Below are 19098 nucleotides of genomic sequence, written 5' to 3' on the forward strand. Positions count from 1 at the left end.
CATGTAATGCTATTTTTCTTTCTTTCTTTCTTTCTTTCTTTTTTCTTTCTTTCTTTCTTTTTTTTTTCTTTTTTTCTTTTTTCCTTTATGTTGCCAATTTACATTTACATTTATCAATGAACTAAAGGGAAACAATTGTTTTGTTTTATGATTTTTTTTGTTATTTCAGTAGGTATTTTTAACTGATTGTACTCTATATTTCCAATATGATTTAATTTTGATTAGTTTTAAATTGTTTTAAAAGTGAATTTTGAGATAATGCGCTTATAATAGCAATCATGTGTCAAATATGCCTTAAATAATGCATATATTACAGCGTTTTGATACCTAAAAATATTTAGTTTGACAAAAATGACAATTAAAGTAACCAAAATATGCGCAATGTTATTTGTTTTAAATTAGTGAAAAATCATGTCAATCGAGCAACGCGTTTGCGAGTTATGGTAATTTTACTGAAAGTAATAGATTATTTTTGTCTTCTTCAATACAGTATAGGGATGCGAAAAAATAATCTATTAATATCAATAAAATCGCCATAACTCTCGAACGCGTTGCTCGATTTTCATAATTTTTCAGTGATGTCAAGATAATTTCATTAAGCATTACATGATTAGCCAATTTTTAAAACAGTTATTAAAATAAACTTTTTTTTGAATATCTAACCCTGCAATGCATGCATTTTTCAAAGAATATTTGACACATTGATTGCTTATATTAGAGTGGACATATAAATTCTCCTTTGGTAGAATTTACAAACATAATAAAAGCAAACCAAATAAGAAATTAAGAAAATATAGAAATAAATAGAACAGAATCATGATGTTTGTCTCATCATTGATCTTTCAAACTCATTACCCTATTTCAAATGCTATTATCGGAATGCACGTTAAACTCTTTAATATAGGCCTTCAACTACCCATCACAGACACGCTAATTCAACGTAACAATGCCATGCCAAAAAGTGTATATACAATTATATACAATTACACATTTTAAATGTGCTTATTATTGGTATTCAAAAATAAAAAAGAGATAAAGAGCAGGATTTAAAAGTAAACATATCGGCGACAATGAGCTTCGAACCGTAGCCCTCATGATCAGAAGGCAGTAAGCAAACCACTACACTATGGTTGAACTGTTGTTATTCATGCGAATTTATTTATAACAAGGATAACAAGAATTAATGACGCAATAACGGTCTACCAGAATAATATAACTTAAAAAGTAATATATATTTATTTAACATTATGGTAGACCGTGCTCATTTGGCTTAAATGGAGGAATAATTACCAATAAACATATCAAAGTTAGGAAGGTATGTATAATGTGACCGTGTATATTCAAAATATACGTTAGATAAATGCTGAACACGACCAAAACATGAGTTTTAATGAATGATTCCATTGGATCGAAGCTCGATAACACAATACAGTAGCATTGCAATGATAGGATTAAATACGCTGAAATCGAGTGCAATTGTCATCAGTCTCCCGGTGGCATATAGTTACTGGCTTTGCTTCTCGACCCCGAGATCTCGAGTTCGAATCCATGTAATGCTATTTTTCTTTCTTTCTTTCTTTCTTTTTTCTTTCTTTTTCTTTCTTTCTTTCTTTCTTTCTTTCTTTCTTTCTTTCTTTCTTTCTTTTTCTTTTTTCCTTTATGTTGCCAATTTACATTTACATTTATCAATGAACTAAAGGGAAACAATTGTTTTGTTTTATGATTTTTTTTGTTATTTCAGTAGGTATTTTTAACTGATTGTACTCTATATTTCCAATATGATTTAATTTTGATTAGTTTTAAATTGTTTTAAAAGTGAATTTTGAGATAATGCGCTTATAATAGCAATCATGTGTCAAATATGCCTTAAATAATGCATATATTACAGCGTTTTGATACCTAAAAATATTTAGTTTGACAAAAAATGACAATTAAAGTAACCAAAATATGCGCAATGTTATTTGTTTTAAATTAGTGAAAAAATCATGTCAATCGAGCAACGCGTTTGCGAGTTACGGTAATTTTACTGAAAGTAATAGATTATTTTTTGTCTTCTTCAATACAATCAAGTGCAAATTTCCCTGGGACACTTGTTCATATTTCGCGCCCTCTGTTCAATAAAACCGGTCATATGAAGTTCACCATGTGATATTTTATTTGTATAGTTTCCAACCTATTTCGAATCCCTCCTCCCCCACCAACCAATGTTGGAGCAAAAATATAGGCCATTTAAAAAATGAGGCGTTTGGTATACAACATTGAATAAGGGGTGCGGGGAGGGTCATTGAACTATGAAAGTGTCCCAGCAAATTTGCACTTGATTGTAGTCTTTTTATCTCTGTCTTTCATTATACAACATTGTAAAAATGTTGTCAAAAGGTAATTGTGAAATATTTTTGACATTTAAACGTTTTCTAGAAAATATTTTGTGTTAAATGTTAAAATAAAAAAATTTAAAAAAAGTAAATACTATCAGAATTACCTAAAATAGTTAACATAAACCATTGGCGAATTGCAATTAACATTATGTTGAAAGTGATCATCATCTGATGATCTGATGAAAATCGATAAACAAATTGAGAATTGAGAATTCCTAAATTTGTTTGTGATCAAAAGCTTTGGGGAATTACAGGAAAATGTGTACGGATGTCTTCTTTAGGGAAATATTGGAACTTCCAACTTTGGGAACTCCTGTAGTAAAATGGTTAAAATTGGTAATCCCGTGTTTTCTTCGTGGGAAGGGGGTATAAATACTTTCTGGAATACAGAAGACACGGATAACTATGATAAATAACAGTAATTTTCTGAGGCTGCGCATATGAAAGAGCACCCGTACCCTTCACCTTAACTCTACGGACAAAATATTTGCCCCCGTCGTGCGTCACAGACCACCCGAACAGCTGCATACTCCCTATTTCTATTGAACATTCCCTTATTACACCAGTTTGAAAGAACTTGAAGTTGAACTTTTTTCTCTCCTTTTCAATTTTTTTTCTTGTTAGAATACAATGTTCGCTCCAACGTGAAAAGCCGTAGGGAAAAAAGTACAAAAAATATTGGTATTATCAAAATAAAACGTGGATGGTTTTGTAACACGTGAATACACCGACCCTGGTACTGTGGCCTGGCGTTATTTGACGAGAGGAGAATATCATCTGTGGTGAGTAATTATGGATCTTCCGCCTTATTTCTAATCATTCTTTTCAACTAGAGATTTAATAATGAATAACAAGTTTGTATTCTTTTAGATAGTTTGCGGGCTTTTGTGCAGTACTCTTCCAATGCCAGTGAATACATGTACGGGGTATTTACGTACGTCAGGCACAAGTTGGGATAGTGCGCTTGAAGTTTAACATAACTTCAAGCCGTACAGGGTGTATCAAAATGATTGGTACCGGGCTATGTGACATTTTCAAAAATATATCAAAAATATAAATTTGCTAATTAATATAGTTTTTGTACTATAAATAGAAAGGGGCATATGTTAACTTATTGATCTATTAATTTGAAGTTGATAGGTTGATGCATCTGGGAGCTATTGTCATTTAAACGAAGATCGACGTAATCATGGTTTGACTTACACAACACAAGATGAATAGGTTCACTGCTTGAACCATTTATTGCATACATACTCCTCAGTATAGTATACATAACATAAAATTGCTTTACACATGCTTTTAGAAAGATAGTTCCTGAAGTCCCTGCCTAACGACTCTTGCAGTGTGAGGTGAAGCCCTATCTTGAAAGAACTTATCACCTGGGACATTCTGTAACTGCCCATATCAAATTTTGAAGCATTGCAAGTTTTAGCATGTTTGCATGGGATATACGTCTTGCTCTTAGAAACTGTCTCCTAAATCTTCTCTGCACTTCTCCGTAGATTCGTGTCGACCAGTGATTCTGAACTATGAATGCACACTGAAGTGTGGAATATTGTGGAGCCATTCCAATAACTTTTACCAGGTCTAAACTAACCTACACTGTCCACACTCTATAGCCATTCTGCCACACCATCTACTTAGTAATCTCAATAATACAATTTAAATTACCGCCCTGGATGGTGTTGATACCCAAACTTCTTTCACCCCACCTGAATCATTCAAGTCAATAATATTACTCTCAAGCAATAAATATTGATTATAACATTTATATATATTATGAATGAAGAAAAAGGCAAGGAAAATATTAAACATTTCCATAATTTTCAACATATCATCCTCACAAAGTATTTGCAGTAAAATAGATCTTTGAAAATGGTGCGCTACTGATCCAGCGTTATGATGAAAAGTGTAAAAACACCTACTTTCCTTTAGAATCATGTAACTTCTGAATAGAATGTGCTATCTTTATGATCTAAAATTCTTAGAGAAGATAAAACTTCTATAATTACAAATATTTAAACAATTAACCCCAAACTTGCACAAAAAATAGTTTAAAAAATCGGCAAAAAATGAGAAGTCTTCGGTACCAATCATTTTGATACACCCTGTAGGTTTCATGTAGTTTGTGAATTTATTGGAGTATAATAATTTCTGCGTTGTATATCGATTTGTGAGATTTTTTTTTTTTTTTTTTGGGGGGGGACATTTTAATGTTTGGGTTAATTCAATACACTCTAAATTTTGCAACTGTTAATGTAGTTATGAACAAATGGTAGAACTGTTTGTTGCACTCTCTTGATGCTACGCACTTCGAATAAACCTGTGTACATGGAGTGCAATGATATAATTACCATTAAATGGCCATATGTGTCGAAATTAGTCTTTTGGTAAAGGGCTCGTAATTGCTAGAAGGCAATTTCTTTGCTCTTTATACAAATTACACCATGTATTTTCGCGACAACTATGTGCACTAACTAAACACATAGTTGTCGCGAAAGTATGCGTTTGTATTTTCGGGACAATTATGTGTTAGTGCAATATAAATAGCCAAGAAACTACTTTTACCAATAACGAGCCCTTTTCCAAAAGACAGTTAATTCTCTTTTTCAGAACCCCCAGTCTCCATCTCGCTCTCGCTCCGTCACTCTCTGTCTTTTTATAAGTAGGCCCGGGCCTCATCTTCCTCCCTCTATCTTTTGTCCCTTTCTGTTTCGTTTTCCTTCACATTTCTCTCATAAAAGTCTCATGCATTTTAATGCTTAAAAGCATTTTAATTTCTTACCACATCCATTATAATTACGTCACAACTTTAAATCCGAAATTAAAAACTTTTCCATTCCTCCTTTTGTTTACTTTTCAGTACACTATATTGTAAAAGTACAACAATATAACCATAAGCCGTATTCAGACGCTAGGGATTGAATTACATGTGTGTTTGTATTCAAGATGGAGTCCCGACCTAAACCAGTGGTGAACTTTGCGCGCTTGTTTTGTTTAGCAGTCTTGTGTCTCGCTCTGATCTCAACGTGTACAGGTAACACGCCTTGCCTTATTATATACACATAACACTATTGAGCAACGTCTGAACTTGCCGTTATTAAATAACTCGGTGAAATTTTCCAAAGTTTATGAAAAAAAAAGATATAAATATATGTAGATAACGGATAGTTCTTGTTTTTTCGATCACGACAGCCATTAGTTACTTAATTTACAATAAGTTAAATCATTATTTCACATTTTTTTCTTTTTATATGAGCAAAACAAAGTTTTCATATTTGTATTTACCTGTGAAGCAATACAAAATGTTTACACTGTCTTTTTATGAAAATGCAAGCAATGTCAATTTCATTTTCCCCGACAGATCTCTAATTCAAAATGACGTAGATCTGCCCGAAAGTATATAAACACGTTGACGTTTTTTCAAAGATTTGTATCTAATCTATGTTTACACCATGACTTGAATACCTGTAGTTCGCTATAATCACAATCATATTAATAAACCTGAGTAATTTGACAATATTTGTAACTGATTAAAATGGCATCATCAACATGATCAAAAGTGATATCACCAATTACAAGAAATACAGTCTTGAGCCCGGTCCACACGAGTGTGTTTTTTCCCGTCGATTACGATCGTGTCATAATCGTATTATAATATTAGTACCGTGTGTCCACTCAATGTCGTCGGCATACTACAATCCTGTCATCATTCGCGAATGATGAAAATTTCCATCATTGGACCGGTTTCTAGCATGATCGTGTCGTAATTAATGATGAAAATTACCCGTGTGTACGCATTTTGTCGTTGTATTTATGTTTACTCAATGGGCTTCGTAATTACCGTAGCGTGAATTTATTACGACACGATGACGAGATGGTGACCGTGTGGACGCTCTCATCATTCATGTATCATAATCGTGTCATAATCTGGTAATTACGACACGATGACGAAAATATAATTATAAAGCACGAATCACATGGTTTTATTTTTTTTTAAACCCTCATATTTACCATAAAAACGAATATAAACAACCGGCTCTCAACACGCGATATTTAAAATTCCCGCGCCGAAATTGTCTCGTGCAATGACGTAATGGTTATTTGTGCTCAATTGTTGTCAGCCTTCAATGTATTTATTTACTAATTCGGTACCCTCAAACGTAAATAAAATATTTTCTATACCGCCCTCCCCGTATTTGCCCCTCCCTTTTAACTAAAAGGAACATAAAAAATATTAAGAATAGGGGAACACCGTTCTTCGAGGAGACAATGGACAGTGCAAGAACCTATCGTGAAAAATTTGTGTTAAGTAAGTTAAGTAACCTACACCTTTTGAACACACCAACACGATACTACCCGACACGACACGACACGATTAGCATGATTAGTATCACAACTAGACAGGCAAGGCCTATATCATACTTACTATAATAGATCACCGCCAATCACGACAACTCGAACACAACTTACTTATTATGGCTACGTAGTCCTGCTGTTGCTTTTTTCTTTCTAGCCAGAATAATCCGAATCTGCAATTGACTTCCAACAAAGCTAAATTTGGGCTGAAACCCACCTTTTAACAATTTTTAACAAAAAATTAAATCTATCCGTGATGTGCACTGGTCTCTAGGAAAACAGTCAATGACTGGCCAACGCCCTAGCGCCTACCTTCGTATAACCCGCCTAACTCTTACGTAACATTCACCAATGTTATGCAAATAGGGTTCCTGGCTCATAACAGAAAATTCATTTACTGGGACGTCATTGTACTAAAGACAATTTCGGAGCCCGGAAATTTTGAATATCGTGTGTTGAGAGACGGCAGTTTAAATTCGTTTTTATGGTCAATATGAGTTTGTTTAAAATAAAACCACTTAATCCGTGCTTGATGATTAGTTTTCTAACATAAAAGGCATAATGTTGTTATTGCCGAAGACATTCTTATAACTAACATTTTTGTATTTAATGTGTGTATTTAATGTGTGTCGAAGAGGTAATTTCTTGTTTCTAATAAAGCATCAATACCTACCAAAAACATTTCAAAACGTAAAAAAGGCCAAAGTTCACACATCTTTCCTGTGTGACTTTTTATCATTTTTAAAACTCGGTCCCGTTTAAGAAAATCGTAACACATAAACGGAATGATTAATTTAACATCGTCAAAGGCCCTTTATTATATCAATCTGATGCTTTTAGTGTGTATTGAACAGTTTATGCATTTTGGGAGACTGACATATTTACACAGTTTGCACATTATAAAAACACGCACAATTATAAATATTTAGAAACATGCTGTTATTTATGGTAGCACAACATGCAATAGTAATAAATTTCCCTATACTTTGTGTACCTCTATTCAAATGGCTCTACCTACCTTACGAAGCAACTCACTCAATTTTTCAAAGTAATATTATCCTGAAAGACAAACAAACAAGCAGGTAAACAAAAAAAAATATATTGGTGACCATTGAAATTTCGAATTACTGGACCGCGAAGACTATCATGTTTTTTCATCCGATTTTCAGAATAGTGACACTTGTGATTTATCACGTTATACATACCTAGACAAAATACAATGCTTTGTAACCCACCACTTGAACAAGATTTAGCCAAAGCAAACAAAGACTAGAGCTGTTTAAGAATTCTATAGACATATATACATAGAAGCTTATTATCCTCTTCAGCAATAGGATTATTGATCGTTTTAAAAGGTGTTTGACTGAAGCTATCAAAATGTGATACATGTCGCACCAAATTGAGGTACCTATGAATACGACTTTCATGCACAACACTGTAACTCAGAATACAATTTGCCGACTTAACGGCTTATTCGTGGTGTGCGGCCACAAATAAAACCTGACCGTGTAAACTTTGGAAGATACGTGCATGATACGATATAGCAAAATATATTTTAGGTGTCAATGTAAATGGGATCAAGTTTTAAAAACGGTGTAAAGCCACACAGGAAAGCCGCTTTAAACTTTGGCCCTCTTTACGTTTCGAAACGTTTTTTGGTAGATACATATTTTTTTTTAACTTAGTCCTACTTCACTTTGTTTTGTTAAAGTAGTATTTATGCTCCGTGTTCACATTGCCCATTAATGCTCTGCGTGCTAGCCATGCGCTTCAACGGAAAAAGTTCAAGTTTTGAAATATTTTCTCAAAATATCAAGAGATATCTTAAGAACTACTGAACCAATACTAGGCTTGTTTGTATTCATTTTAATGCATTTTTCATGCTGATTCCAAATATGGTCATGAAAATTTACATTACTGAAATTTTTGAATTTTTTTGAATTTTTTGAAACTTGTCGACTGTCGACTCCCGCGTGAAGAGAGTTAAACACGGTAAAGAAATATGACTGACCATCTACATTAAGTTTAATTCTTGCCACAACCCATGCATCTGAGGTCTGAGCTACCATGACATCAGCTCCCCATGTCATCTGAAATACGAGTGCGATGATACTCGCATCACATAACTATCTATTCCATAATCGCATAAATTAAATCTATGGGCCGTCTACTCTGGAGATCGCTCCCATCATGCAATTCTACTATATAATAAACCTTTTCAAAATCCCGACATGCAATGTTTGTTGTATGAAAATCACGCGACGAAGTGCCACGATTTATCTGAAAGGGGTCTGCATAAACCGCACGGGTTAAATATTTATTGGGGTGTGTCGGGAGCATGGGGTGGGAGATGTTGTTAAATAATTATTGATAGAAAATGTGCTTTCCACGAGTTTACATTATAATGTAGTGAATTAGCCGGAAATGATGGGTTTAAGGAGACTGAATTTGAGTTTTGTTGGGGTAAAATTTCTGAATTTCTAAACCTTGTTCTGATATTATCAAATTGATTAAAGTTTGAGGCGATATGTGCTGAACCTAAATACCAATAAGTGTTGATCAGAACCAAAATGCGCTTGTAATGTACTAGTTTTAAATGTGGGAGGAGCTTTTGAAAATATGGCTCTTTAAAGTGGTACGTACTCAGAAAGTTTGAATGGCCCCTGGCAGTGGCGTAGATTTCTTTTTGACATTGGGGGGGATGGGGTTGGAAAAAAAATTCTTGAAGTATAGTGAAAGCAGCACCTTTTGGCGACAGAATAAGGTAATGGTACAAATGCGCGCGAAGCGCGCCAAAAATTTTGCTATTTTTAAGCTAAACTGATGAAATATGGTGCAAAAGTGGAATAAATGTGCGCGAAGCGCGGGAAAATTTGTACTTTTGGGGCTAAAATGGGCAAATATGAGGTTAATTTGGTCAGAAACTTATATTATCAGGCGTCAACATTGGGGGGATGATTGTATGGAGCATCCCCCCTGGCAAAATATTGGGGGATAAATCCCCATCCCCCCAGGATCTACGCCTATGGCCCCTGGGGCCAGGTGGTTTAAACTGTATACAAATAAACAGCGTGAGTTCATTAAACAACTTGGAATCCGCGCAATTATGTTTGTATCGTAGTTTTATAACATTTGACTCCCAGTACGGGATATTCAAACTTTCTGAGTTTTAAGAGCCATATTTTCAAAAGCTCCTCTCATTTTCCAAAAAAATGGTACATTACCAATTTTTTGAAAATGGGAGGAGCTTTTGAAAAATGCAAGTGCATTTCACTCTGACGAATGTCAATGCTGACGAAATTTAGGAAATACCACCTCAAACCCTAATATATTTGATGATACTCGTAACAGAAGAATGTTGCATAACGTTTTGACCTTTTGTATTGAATACATGTAAAATATGAAAAAAAAATATGAGGTCTTTTGGGAAACTTCATGTACATGTATATCTTGAATACGAAAGGTCTGATCACAATTTTCATATGATGGTCGGCTTTTCCTCCCAGCTACATAAACTTTAAGTACGTAGCGTTACATACATTTATAAAGTTTACTTTGAGGACTTTTATATGTCAGGGATGTTTTCATTAATTTTACTTGGGACGTTCTAACCCCAGCATGGCCAATGGGTTATATCACTAGTTTATGCACTTTATCTCGCTTGTCCTACTCAACCCAGGTGTAAAATGGGGAGCTCTTAGGGCTAGCCATACTGTATGCCGTACATGTCATATGAAATCGTGTGATATCCTGGAGGCAGCGGAATATAAAGTAAAAACGATTTGATAAAAGTTCTGAATGCGCTATGTAGATGCATAGATTTACTATTATTATTATTATTTTACTGATTTATTTCTCCAGGTCAAAAACCTGTAATTTACTCGCCATCTCCGTGTGACATAAAATGTGAGGAAATCACAGATCCACTCTGCCATTTCGCCACCTATACCTACACAGGCTTTCCTAACTTACTTGGCCACACCTCACAAGGCTATATCCAACAGTATGATCACTTGATCGAAGTATTAACTCATTGCTACGATAATGCCTTGGAATTCCTGTGTGGAATTCTTACTCCGCATTGTGTAGAGGATCACGGTCTGATGCTACCAACGAGACAAATGTGCGAGGATTTCCACAAAGGTTGCGATGAATTCTTAGAAGAAGCTGTGACGTTTCTAATCGACTGTAAGGATCTTCCTGAAGAACCAGATGCACCGGCTGTGTGTATACATTTCCCTACTCAGGCACCAGGACCTATGCCTGTATTGTTTACGGAAGAGCCTGATAAGTGCAAAGGTAAGTGATTACATGCGATAAATAAGTTCGTAGTGACGAACATACTGCTTTTTACAATTTACACAGAAAAAAAGATTAATTCCTTCTGCCATCAACGGTTAAGTTGGCCTAACAATACCGTAGATACATTAATGGCATACGGTAATTCACTTGATTCCTAGATCGCCATGTTATTAATTCCTCAATTGAAAGCTAACTTGAGAAAGAAAAACACATAATAAATTTATATCAGTTGTCATGGTTATTGATTTGACACGTGTACCCGTTTAGTCAGTATTTCAGTTGAGTTGTGTGACGCAAAAAAAGTATTCCAAATGATGTCATCAAGTTGAGTGACGCAAAAAAAAACATATTCCAAATGATGCCATCTAGTTGTGTGACGCAAAACAAAATATATTCCAAATGATGTCATCTAGTTGTGTGACGCAAAACAAAACATATTCCAAATGATGCCATCTAGTTGAGTGACGAAAAAAAAGTATTCCAAATGATGTCATCTAGTTGTGTGACGCAAAAAAACATATTCCAAATGATGTCATCTAGTTGTGTGACGCAAAAAAATATTCCAAATGATGTCATCTAGTTGTGTGACGCAAAACAAAACATATTCCAAATGATGACATCTAGTTGTGTGACGCAAAACAAAACATATTCCAAATGATGTCATCTAGTTGTGTGACGCAAAACAAAACATATTCCAAATGATGACATCTAGTTGTGTGACGCAAAACAAAACATATTCCAAATGATGTCATCTAGTTGTGTGACGCAAAAAAACACATTCCAAATCTCAATGTCATCTAGTTTGTGTGACGCAACGCAAAAAAAAACCCATTCCAAATGACAATGTCATCTAGTTGTGCGAGGTAAAAACTATTCAAAATGATGCCGTCTACTTGTGTAACGGAACGGGATCTCGAAATGTTATCTTTTAATTTTAAAGTGTTGTGTGATCATTATGTCATACGTTGTACGTTTTCTTGGAAAGGTAACAGTAGGTAAAAATAAATAAATAAATAAATAAATAAATTTCGGAATTTATATAGCGCTTTTTCCACAGGATTCAAAGCGCTGTAATTTCGCTGCGTGGTGAATCATCACAATCAGATCGCATCAACTAGGCTAGTTGCAGCCGAACCCGGCGCAAACCTATCCGCACTTAGATTGTAACATCCACCCATTTTCTGCAGCTCCCCAAATTCCATTGGGTGAAGGAAGTTTTGATAACGAAACAACTAATCACCGATTTTGAAAGCAGGAGGAAACCGGAGATCCCGGAGAAAACCTGCGAGAGCGAGCATGGATCGGGATAAACCAAGTGCACATGAGTCCTTGGGCCGCGCCGGGGCTTGAACCCGGGACCTCAGTGGTGCAAAGCGAGGGAATTACCACTGCGCTAACTCGCCCTCCCGAGATTCAGTTTAATTTTGTTCGATGTAATTGGTAGGCCTGCACTATTTCTCTTGCTGACGTGTTATCCGGTGATTATGATCATACAAGTGGGCAACGTACAAAGAGCTAATGCAACACCTAATAACGTATGCCCTACTCCTAATGTCAACTCTTTGTCATTTTGTTTGTCAACAGGTGCCGTTTCTTCCTACTCTCTGCTGCTGCTAGTTTCGTCGTTTATTTTCTTTACGTTTCAACATTTCCTTTGAAGGAAAAGACACCGAGACAAGAGAATAGAGATAAGAAGCAGTTTCTAAATCAGCCATTTGTACAGTCAATATATAGGTGTTGTAATGTAAAGCCAAGGTCATCAAACATTTCCGATCATATATTATTAATATTAGAACTAAATTTCAGGCCCCATGCTTGTCAACATGGGTCGTAGGGGGGCTCGAAATGAAAAGAAAAGGGGACCTTGAAAAAACAAAGAGAAATGCAGATATCTTTGATTGCTGTTGCACTAGCAAAAATATGTTGAACAAATAGTAGGTGTTATGTTTTTAACGTGGGCGAAAACAAATTGGGGTAACCGTTTCACAAATTCTGTCATAACGAAAGGAGACCCATGTTTTCATGATACACATTGGTCCGTTGCTCTTCTTGACCTGTTCAGCATGTTCAGAAATGCTTGACGCCATTCGCTTTACAATGCTCACAGGCCTACATGGACTCGTAGCCGAGTGAACAAATGACTGACTTGTGTTTGTGTTCCAAGTAATCGGCGTAAACATCTATATATTTTGAAGACATAGAAAAGAACATTATCTATACTTTGTTTATTTGCTTCATCTCGGGTTTTGTAGTGCCGTAAGTATGTACTTCACTGGATGCAGTAGTAGCGAATTGAGCGAGTAAGGGACCGCTTCGAAACTCCACCGCCGGTTGTCCACCTGTTCCACTCGCTTCTGTCCGGCTGGAGACGGTTTCTATTCTTCTAAACAATGCGAACGCGATTCAACTGCCGTTAACCGCCGCGCCGGTCGAGATTTAAAGCCGCCCCAACGTAATCGCGAAGCTTAGAACAATGTATAGGCCACACATGTCATACCAGAGCCGAGTTTTCGAACCACTAACCGCGTAAAAGCATCGATGTCGCTACCAAACTTGCTCTTGAAGTTAGAATTATGATGATATGCTTTTGAATAAAATATTCTATCAGATACTATCATATTGGTAGTGGCAGCATCCTTCATTATGTCGGAAAACAAATTGGCGCCCTAAAAGCAAGGCAAACAAGTATTTGCGAAAAATTATTACAAACTGCGTAGTGTAACTCAATATTGTGAGATTTCTTGTGAGCAAGAACTACAGAGCTAACACATCGCGTAATGATTTGCCGTGCAAATTTATTTCCTTTCATGCTTTCACGGAATCGCAGATTATAGTTATCTTAGGCGTAGAATGAATGGCCAAGTGGTCAAAAAAACACGCGTAAGATAAACGTGTAAGGTTACACGTGTAAGATTGCATCTTACACGTGCAAGGTTGCATGTTATACGCGTAAGATTGCATCTTATACGTGTAAGAATGACACGGGATGTTAGATTCACGAATCACATTGTAAGAAAGCACAAACAACCAATCATCTAACCGGTAACAAACTTCAACAAACAATATCTAAAGACGTTTTGTGATTTGTAACAACCACAACTTCTTATACGTGTAAGTTTTGGATTTTAGTGATGGACGATACGTGATATTATTGGCGGCGTATCGAGGATAAGAACAGCTCGTCACCAAAATCATGGTCACATCCCCGGGGTCACATCCCGATTTATATCACTTTTTTGCTACATTTTTCAGTTATCTGGAGTCAATTTATACTCATTATCAATTAAATTTCAAGAGGTGATGGTAAAATAATCAACGTTTGCGAAAACTATCGCGGTGCAGATCGATATTGAGGCTAAGATTATTCGACACTCGTCGAACCAGTCAAATCGGAATACCGTCCATCCCTAATAGGCAATTCTTACGCGTATAAGAAAGGCTATGGCGAAATTTCATTGGTCAAGATGAATAAGCGTAAGATGATAGGTTGTTTGGGGTTTTAAATATGGGTTATTTATGATGATTCGTCAATTTAAGCATCCCGCTAGATTCTCAGAAGTATAAGATTTAAAAAAAAAGCGCAGTGATTTATAGTGTGCTACGCACAGGCACAACGCCTAGACGTTGATCCACAAGCCTCGGCACACTTTACACTTTGTCGCTGACCACTATGGCCCCACATCATTCCATAAACCATTAAACAACCATTCAGGGACTTTGCTGCTTCAAGAGCGCACACCCTAGACATTCCACAAGTAACCATCGCAACCAGGATCAGCTCCCCGAGTTTTGTACGGGTTACAACGAGACAAATTAGCAGTGAGTTCCTTGTCCAGGGGAATTTCAAGCTAACTCAATTTTTCACGAGAGCGTACTAGGCACCGCCAGGGTTCGAACCCGCAACCTCTCGCACCATAGTCGAACGCCTTAACAATTGAGCTAACTTGACTGCTATTTTACACGCTAAGATGCGATCTTACACGCTAAGATGCCATCTTACACGGGTAAAATGCCATCTTACACGTGTAAGGTTACACGTATAATCTTTTTTTTTTGGTCCACTTGGCCATTCATAGGAATCCGCCACCCATAGTTCAGCGCCTCTTATGAAGATCCATGTGCTGGTAAATAAGCTCAAAAAACCATAAAAAAGATATCATCTACAGTCACCACAATGAATGCGAGAGCAGTGTATGTTCATGAAACATGACCAACATGAAGGTCGGGATTTCGAAAATTCGTAATAACCACATAGATGTTTTCCTTTAATTTGAGATATCAGCGACTGATGCACTAATGCAGAAATAACTACGTTATGAAACTAAAACCGATGGAAGGTACAAATTCTAAAGTTGCAACCTAGTTGGTTTGTACACATTATGTATGGAATGAGCTGTCGCTTTAGGTCAACATGGTCAACGTTTATCGTAGCGAACCTCATTGTCTGCGGCACTCACCATGATTGAACATATTGAATAAGGTTATTGTCGTGTGCGCAAATCAATAGGAATGCAACTTTGGAATCTGTAGCTTCTACCGGTTTTAGTTTCATAACTTGGTTATTTCTACATTAATTACCGTCATTGACATCTTAAGGGGGTACTACACCCCTTGCCAATTTTGTGCCCATTTGTGCATTTTTCTCAAAATTGCTAGCGCATTCGTGACAAGTAAGATATGCATATTATAGGGGCAAGGACTACAACTTCTGCACTAAAAATTCAGCAACTGTAGGCAAGTAGTTGTTGATTTATTGATCAAATATTGGTTTTCCCTCATTTTTGCCTGTAAGTCCACAACTGTTGTCTGTGTTGAAATAAAATGTCCAGTGCAGTAGTTGTAGTCCATGCCCCTATAATATACATATCTTACTTGTCACCAATGCGCTATAATTTTTGAGAAAAATGCAAAAATAGGCCCTTATATTGTGGTGACTGCGCTGTCCTCGATCATACATCCACCAGTTGCTCTTGCCTTGAGTAAGAGGAATGTTAGTTTTCATCATATAAACATGGTTTGTGTTGATATCTCAACACTCCTCTCACTCAAGTGTAACTGGCGGGTTTATCGAGTAAATAAACAATAATAAAGCCATTACCATAAAAACTCGATAGTTGGCATATGTGCTTACTATCGATCGCTTTTGAAAACATGAAATTGTACTGGCGCTTTACCAACTGAGCTAATGGTGTTGAGACACATGACATTCGCAGGTTTACTTCTTCGTATATAACTATGTGTATCGATAATTTGCTCAAAACCCTTTACACTTTTGTGGATGGGGCTCTTCATGTTTGCATGTTTTAAAAGCGCTCGATAGTAAGCACATAATTATGGTGAGTTTTTACGGTATATGAATAATGTGTAGGGGTCTGAGTGAAGATTCCACGCTACCAAATACCAAATCCCATATGATACAAACTATAGGCCCGAGCTGAGATCTATGTTACTATTTTCCTGATTGGCGCAGCCCGAATGAAATTAGTACTATTGATCTCACCGAGAGACCATGAATTTTAACCAGAACCTCGAATAAAGGCAGTGTGTTTTTGTTTTATATACTTTATTATATTCTTGGTTTATTGATTTGTTAAAAGAAAATTAATCACATTTTGTACTCGCCAGTTTCTATCCTGAGTGAACAGCGCAACCTTTATTTTTGCCCTTAAAAATCGAACAGGCTGAACCGAGCTACCTGATTGCAACAGGACGAAACAGACAGAAGTAACGCGTAGGTAACCGACATAGCGGACACAAAAAACAAGAGAATAATATCCCCGAAGCGTTGACCTGTTGCGGATACCCTGATTGGTCAATCAAAAAAATAAAACTTCTCCCTTAACAAAGAGCGGAGGCGATTTATGAGATCTCCTTTGGCATTCAGCTTAAAGAGCACCAAAAGAGGCGGATAAATTTGAATCTAGACCATTTATGCGTGCATATCGCAAATCGTCTGTCAAAGACATTTAAAAATCTGCCATCACTGATCATGTGGCCTCTACTAATCACTCTATTGATTTGGAGGACTCTAAAGTCATTGATCGTGAAGCTGACAAGACTATTAGGTGGCTCAAAGAAGCCATTTGGATCCGCAGAAAAGGACTTGACACTCGAAACAAGGACAAGGGGGCCTAAGCACTCAACAACCATGCCAACTCATCTCGCCCTCTACCATATCTACCACGTTTCCTATTACCTATAAAGGGAAACAGGCAGATGTGATGGATTGCCAGTCTGATGAAACCATGTGTATTAGTGAAACGTCACTGAAATGTGAGTTAAAAATCTTCATTTTTTGTCTTTGGAATTGTTCAAAATGAACAAAATCCACATTATTACTTTTTAAATGTAAAAGAGTGAATTTCTACTCTTTCAAGGAGTTGAGCGAAGGACAACCCGTTTTGTGAAAAACACTCTAAAATGAAAGAAATTGCATATTCACTCTTCTGATTATACAGACCACTTTTCTCAATCCTTTTAGAAAAAATGGGATGTCCTCCATTACACTCTCTTACTCTTTTCTTTTCACTCTTTCCACTCGGTGTACATTTGTGACCGTACAGCACGAACGAGCCGTAAATGTCCTCAACTGTATTCTGAGTTACAGTGTAAAATGGGCATGAAGGTCATATTCATAGGTATTTCAATTTGGTGCTACGTGTATCTCATTAAATGAGGTACACGTAGCACCAAATTGAAATACTTATGAATACGACCTTCATGCCCATTTTACACTGTAACTCAGAATACAATTGAGGACATTTACGGCTCATTCGTGCTGTACGGTCACATTTAGAGAGTATGTCGTAATGGTTTTTTGTTTATGGTGAGTAAACAAATAATTATGAGCTTTCAGTATCATCGGGTTCAGCATTCAACGAACATTAAGTGGTATAGTTCCCCCTTCCTGTAGTGGACAAAACATTGACAGAGGCGATATTGTAGCATCAATTTGAGCAGATGCCCTCCTTAAATAGTCATCATCTCACTCAATGACCGATCGAGTATCTGTTTTTCATAAGTTCAACTAAGTACAACTCTAAGTTATCAAAGACTGCATGGGTCGACCGCTCATAATTATTCAGATTGCTATTGCGCTACACCACGTTCAGAGTCAAAATATGACCCACCAGAAATTCTCACCTTTCCTAGTTTTCTACAATATTTTATCAGTTTTTATCGTAGTGCAGCATCGGATATTAATGATCACGAACTTGCTGCAATGCTGCTCCGAAATAGGTGAAATCAGTCTTGTCTGTAACAGTGTTGCAAACAATGAGCCAGCATGACACAATGTTGCGTTATCTTTGCACTAATAGGAAACAACTGAGCTTTACTAAACAAGTTTACAACATAAGATTACACAACACAGTAGCCCCCTTTTTCAAGAATTTTGATCAAGTTTTTGGATAACTCTCACAGAATGACTCCATTTTTCTCGAAAATTACTGACTGATGGTGTCTCTGAAAAGACTACCGTAAAAAATGTTTTCCAGTATTTTAATGTCACAACGAAATAAAACGAAATAGTGTATTTTATTGGGTGATAAATTAGCTACCACGTTTATTTTTTGAAAATTAACCGCTCCATTCTGGAATTACAACAATTTGAAAATGTGCATTAAACCATTTATGCCTACCACCAAATACCCAGTACTTCATACTTTAGGTACAGCTGATTGCTTGAAGCCGTGAACAAGAATAAAAATAAAGTGTCATCTTAAAATTTCAAGAATGAATCAGTCAACTTTCCAAATTCAAAACTGTATGAAAGCTTTTGCAAAAATGTTTGCAAAAATATTTACACAATAACATTTTTAAAACGTGATTAAAATGTTGTAGTATATAGTGTTTTTTCATTTAAAAATGTTTTGCTGATCTTTATAACCGACATTTAAAAATGTTATCAAAACGTTTTAAATAAAAAAACCACTTATTACACCAAACTAAATAATGCAAAAAGTTACAAGCAACTTACATTACATTACATAGCAACTCAGAATGGGAGGAAAATCAAAACGATAGGAAACAAAACAGGGCAAAAAAGTATCGACAAAAC

At 36.1% G+C, this 19098-nt stretch overlaps 1 protein-coding gene across 1 annotated transcript; it reads left to right on the top strand.

Moving 5' to 3' along the window:
• Nucleotides 1-5246: 5246 nt before the first annotated feature.
• On the top strand, nt 5247-12975 carry LOC140157038 (frizzled-6-like). The gene is made up of 3 exons (XM_072180102.1): nt 5247-5415; nt 10599-11036; nt 12624-12975. Exons 1-3 carry the CDS (start codon nt 5328-5330, stop codon nt 12695-12697), a joined length of 600 nt encoding a protein of 199 aa, XP_072036203.1. The 5' UTR covers nt 5247-5327; the 3' UTR covers nt 12698-12975.
• Nucleotides 12976-19098: the final 6123 nt, after the last annotated feature.

The sequence above is a fragment of the Amphiura filiformis genome, chromosome 7 (assembly GCF_039555335.1).
Source record: "Amphiura filiformis chromosome 7, Afil_fr2py, whole genome shotgun sequence".
In the NCBI taxonomy this organism is placed as follows: domain Eukaryota; kingdom Metazoa; phylum Echinodermata; class Ophiuroidea; order Amphilepidida; family Amphiuridae; genus Amphiura; species Amphiura filiformis.

What these genes read in the sequence shown, in the direction of transcription:
- LOC140157038 (XM_072180102.1), top strand. Translation starts at nt 5,328, where the DNA reads ATGGAGTCCCGACCTAAACCAGTGGTGAACTTTGCGCGCTTGTTTTGT. An exon ending in TCTGATCTCAACGTGTACAG is followed by an intron (nt 5,416 to 10,598) that starts GTAACACGCCTT and finishes TTATTTCTCCAG; the next exon opens with GTCAAAAACCTGTAATTTAC. An exon ending in AGAGCCTGATAAGTGCAAAG is followed by an intron (nt 11,037 to 12,623) that starts GTAAGTGATTAC and finishes GTTTGTCAACAG; the next exon opens with GTGCCGTTTCTTCCTACTCT.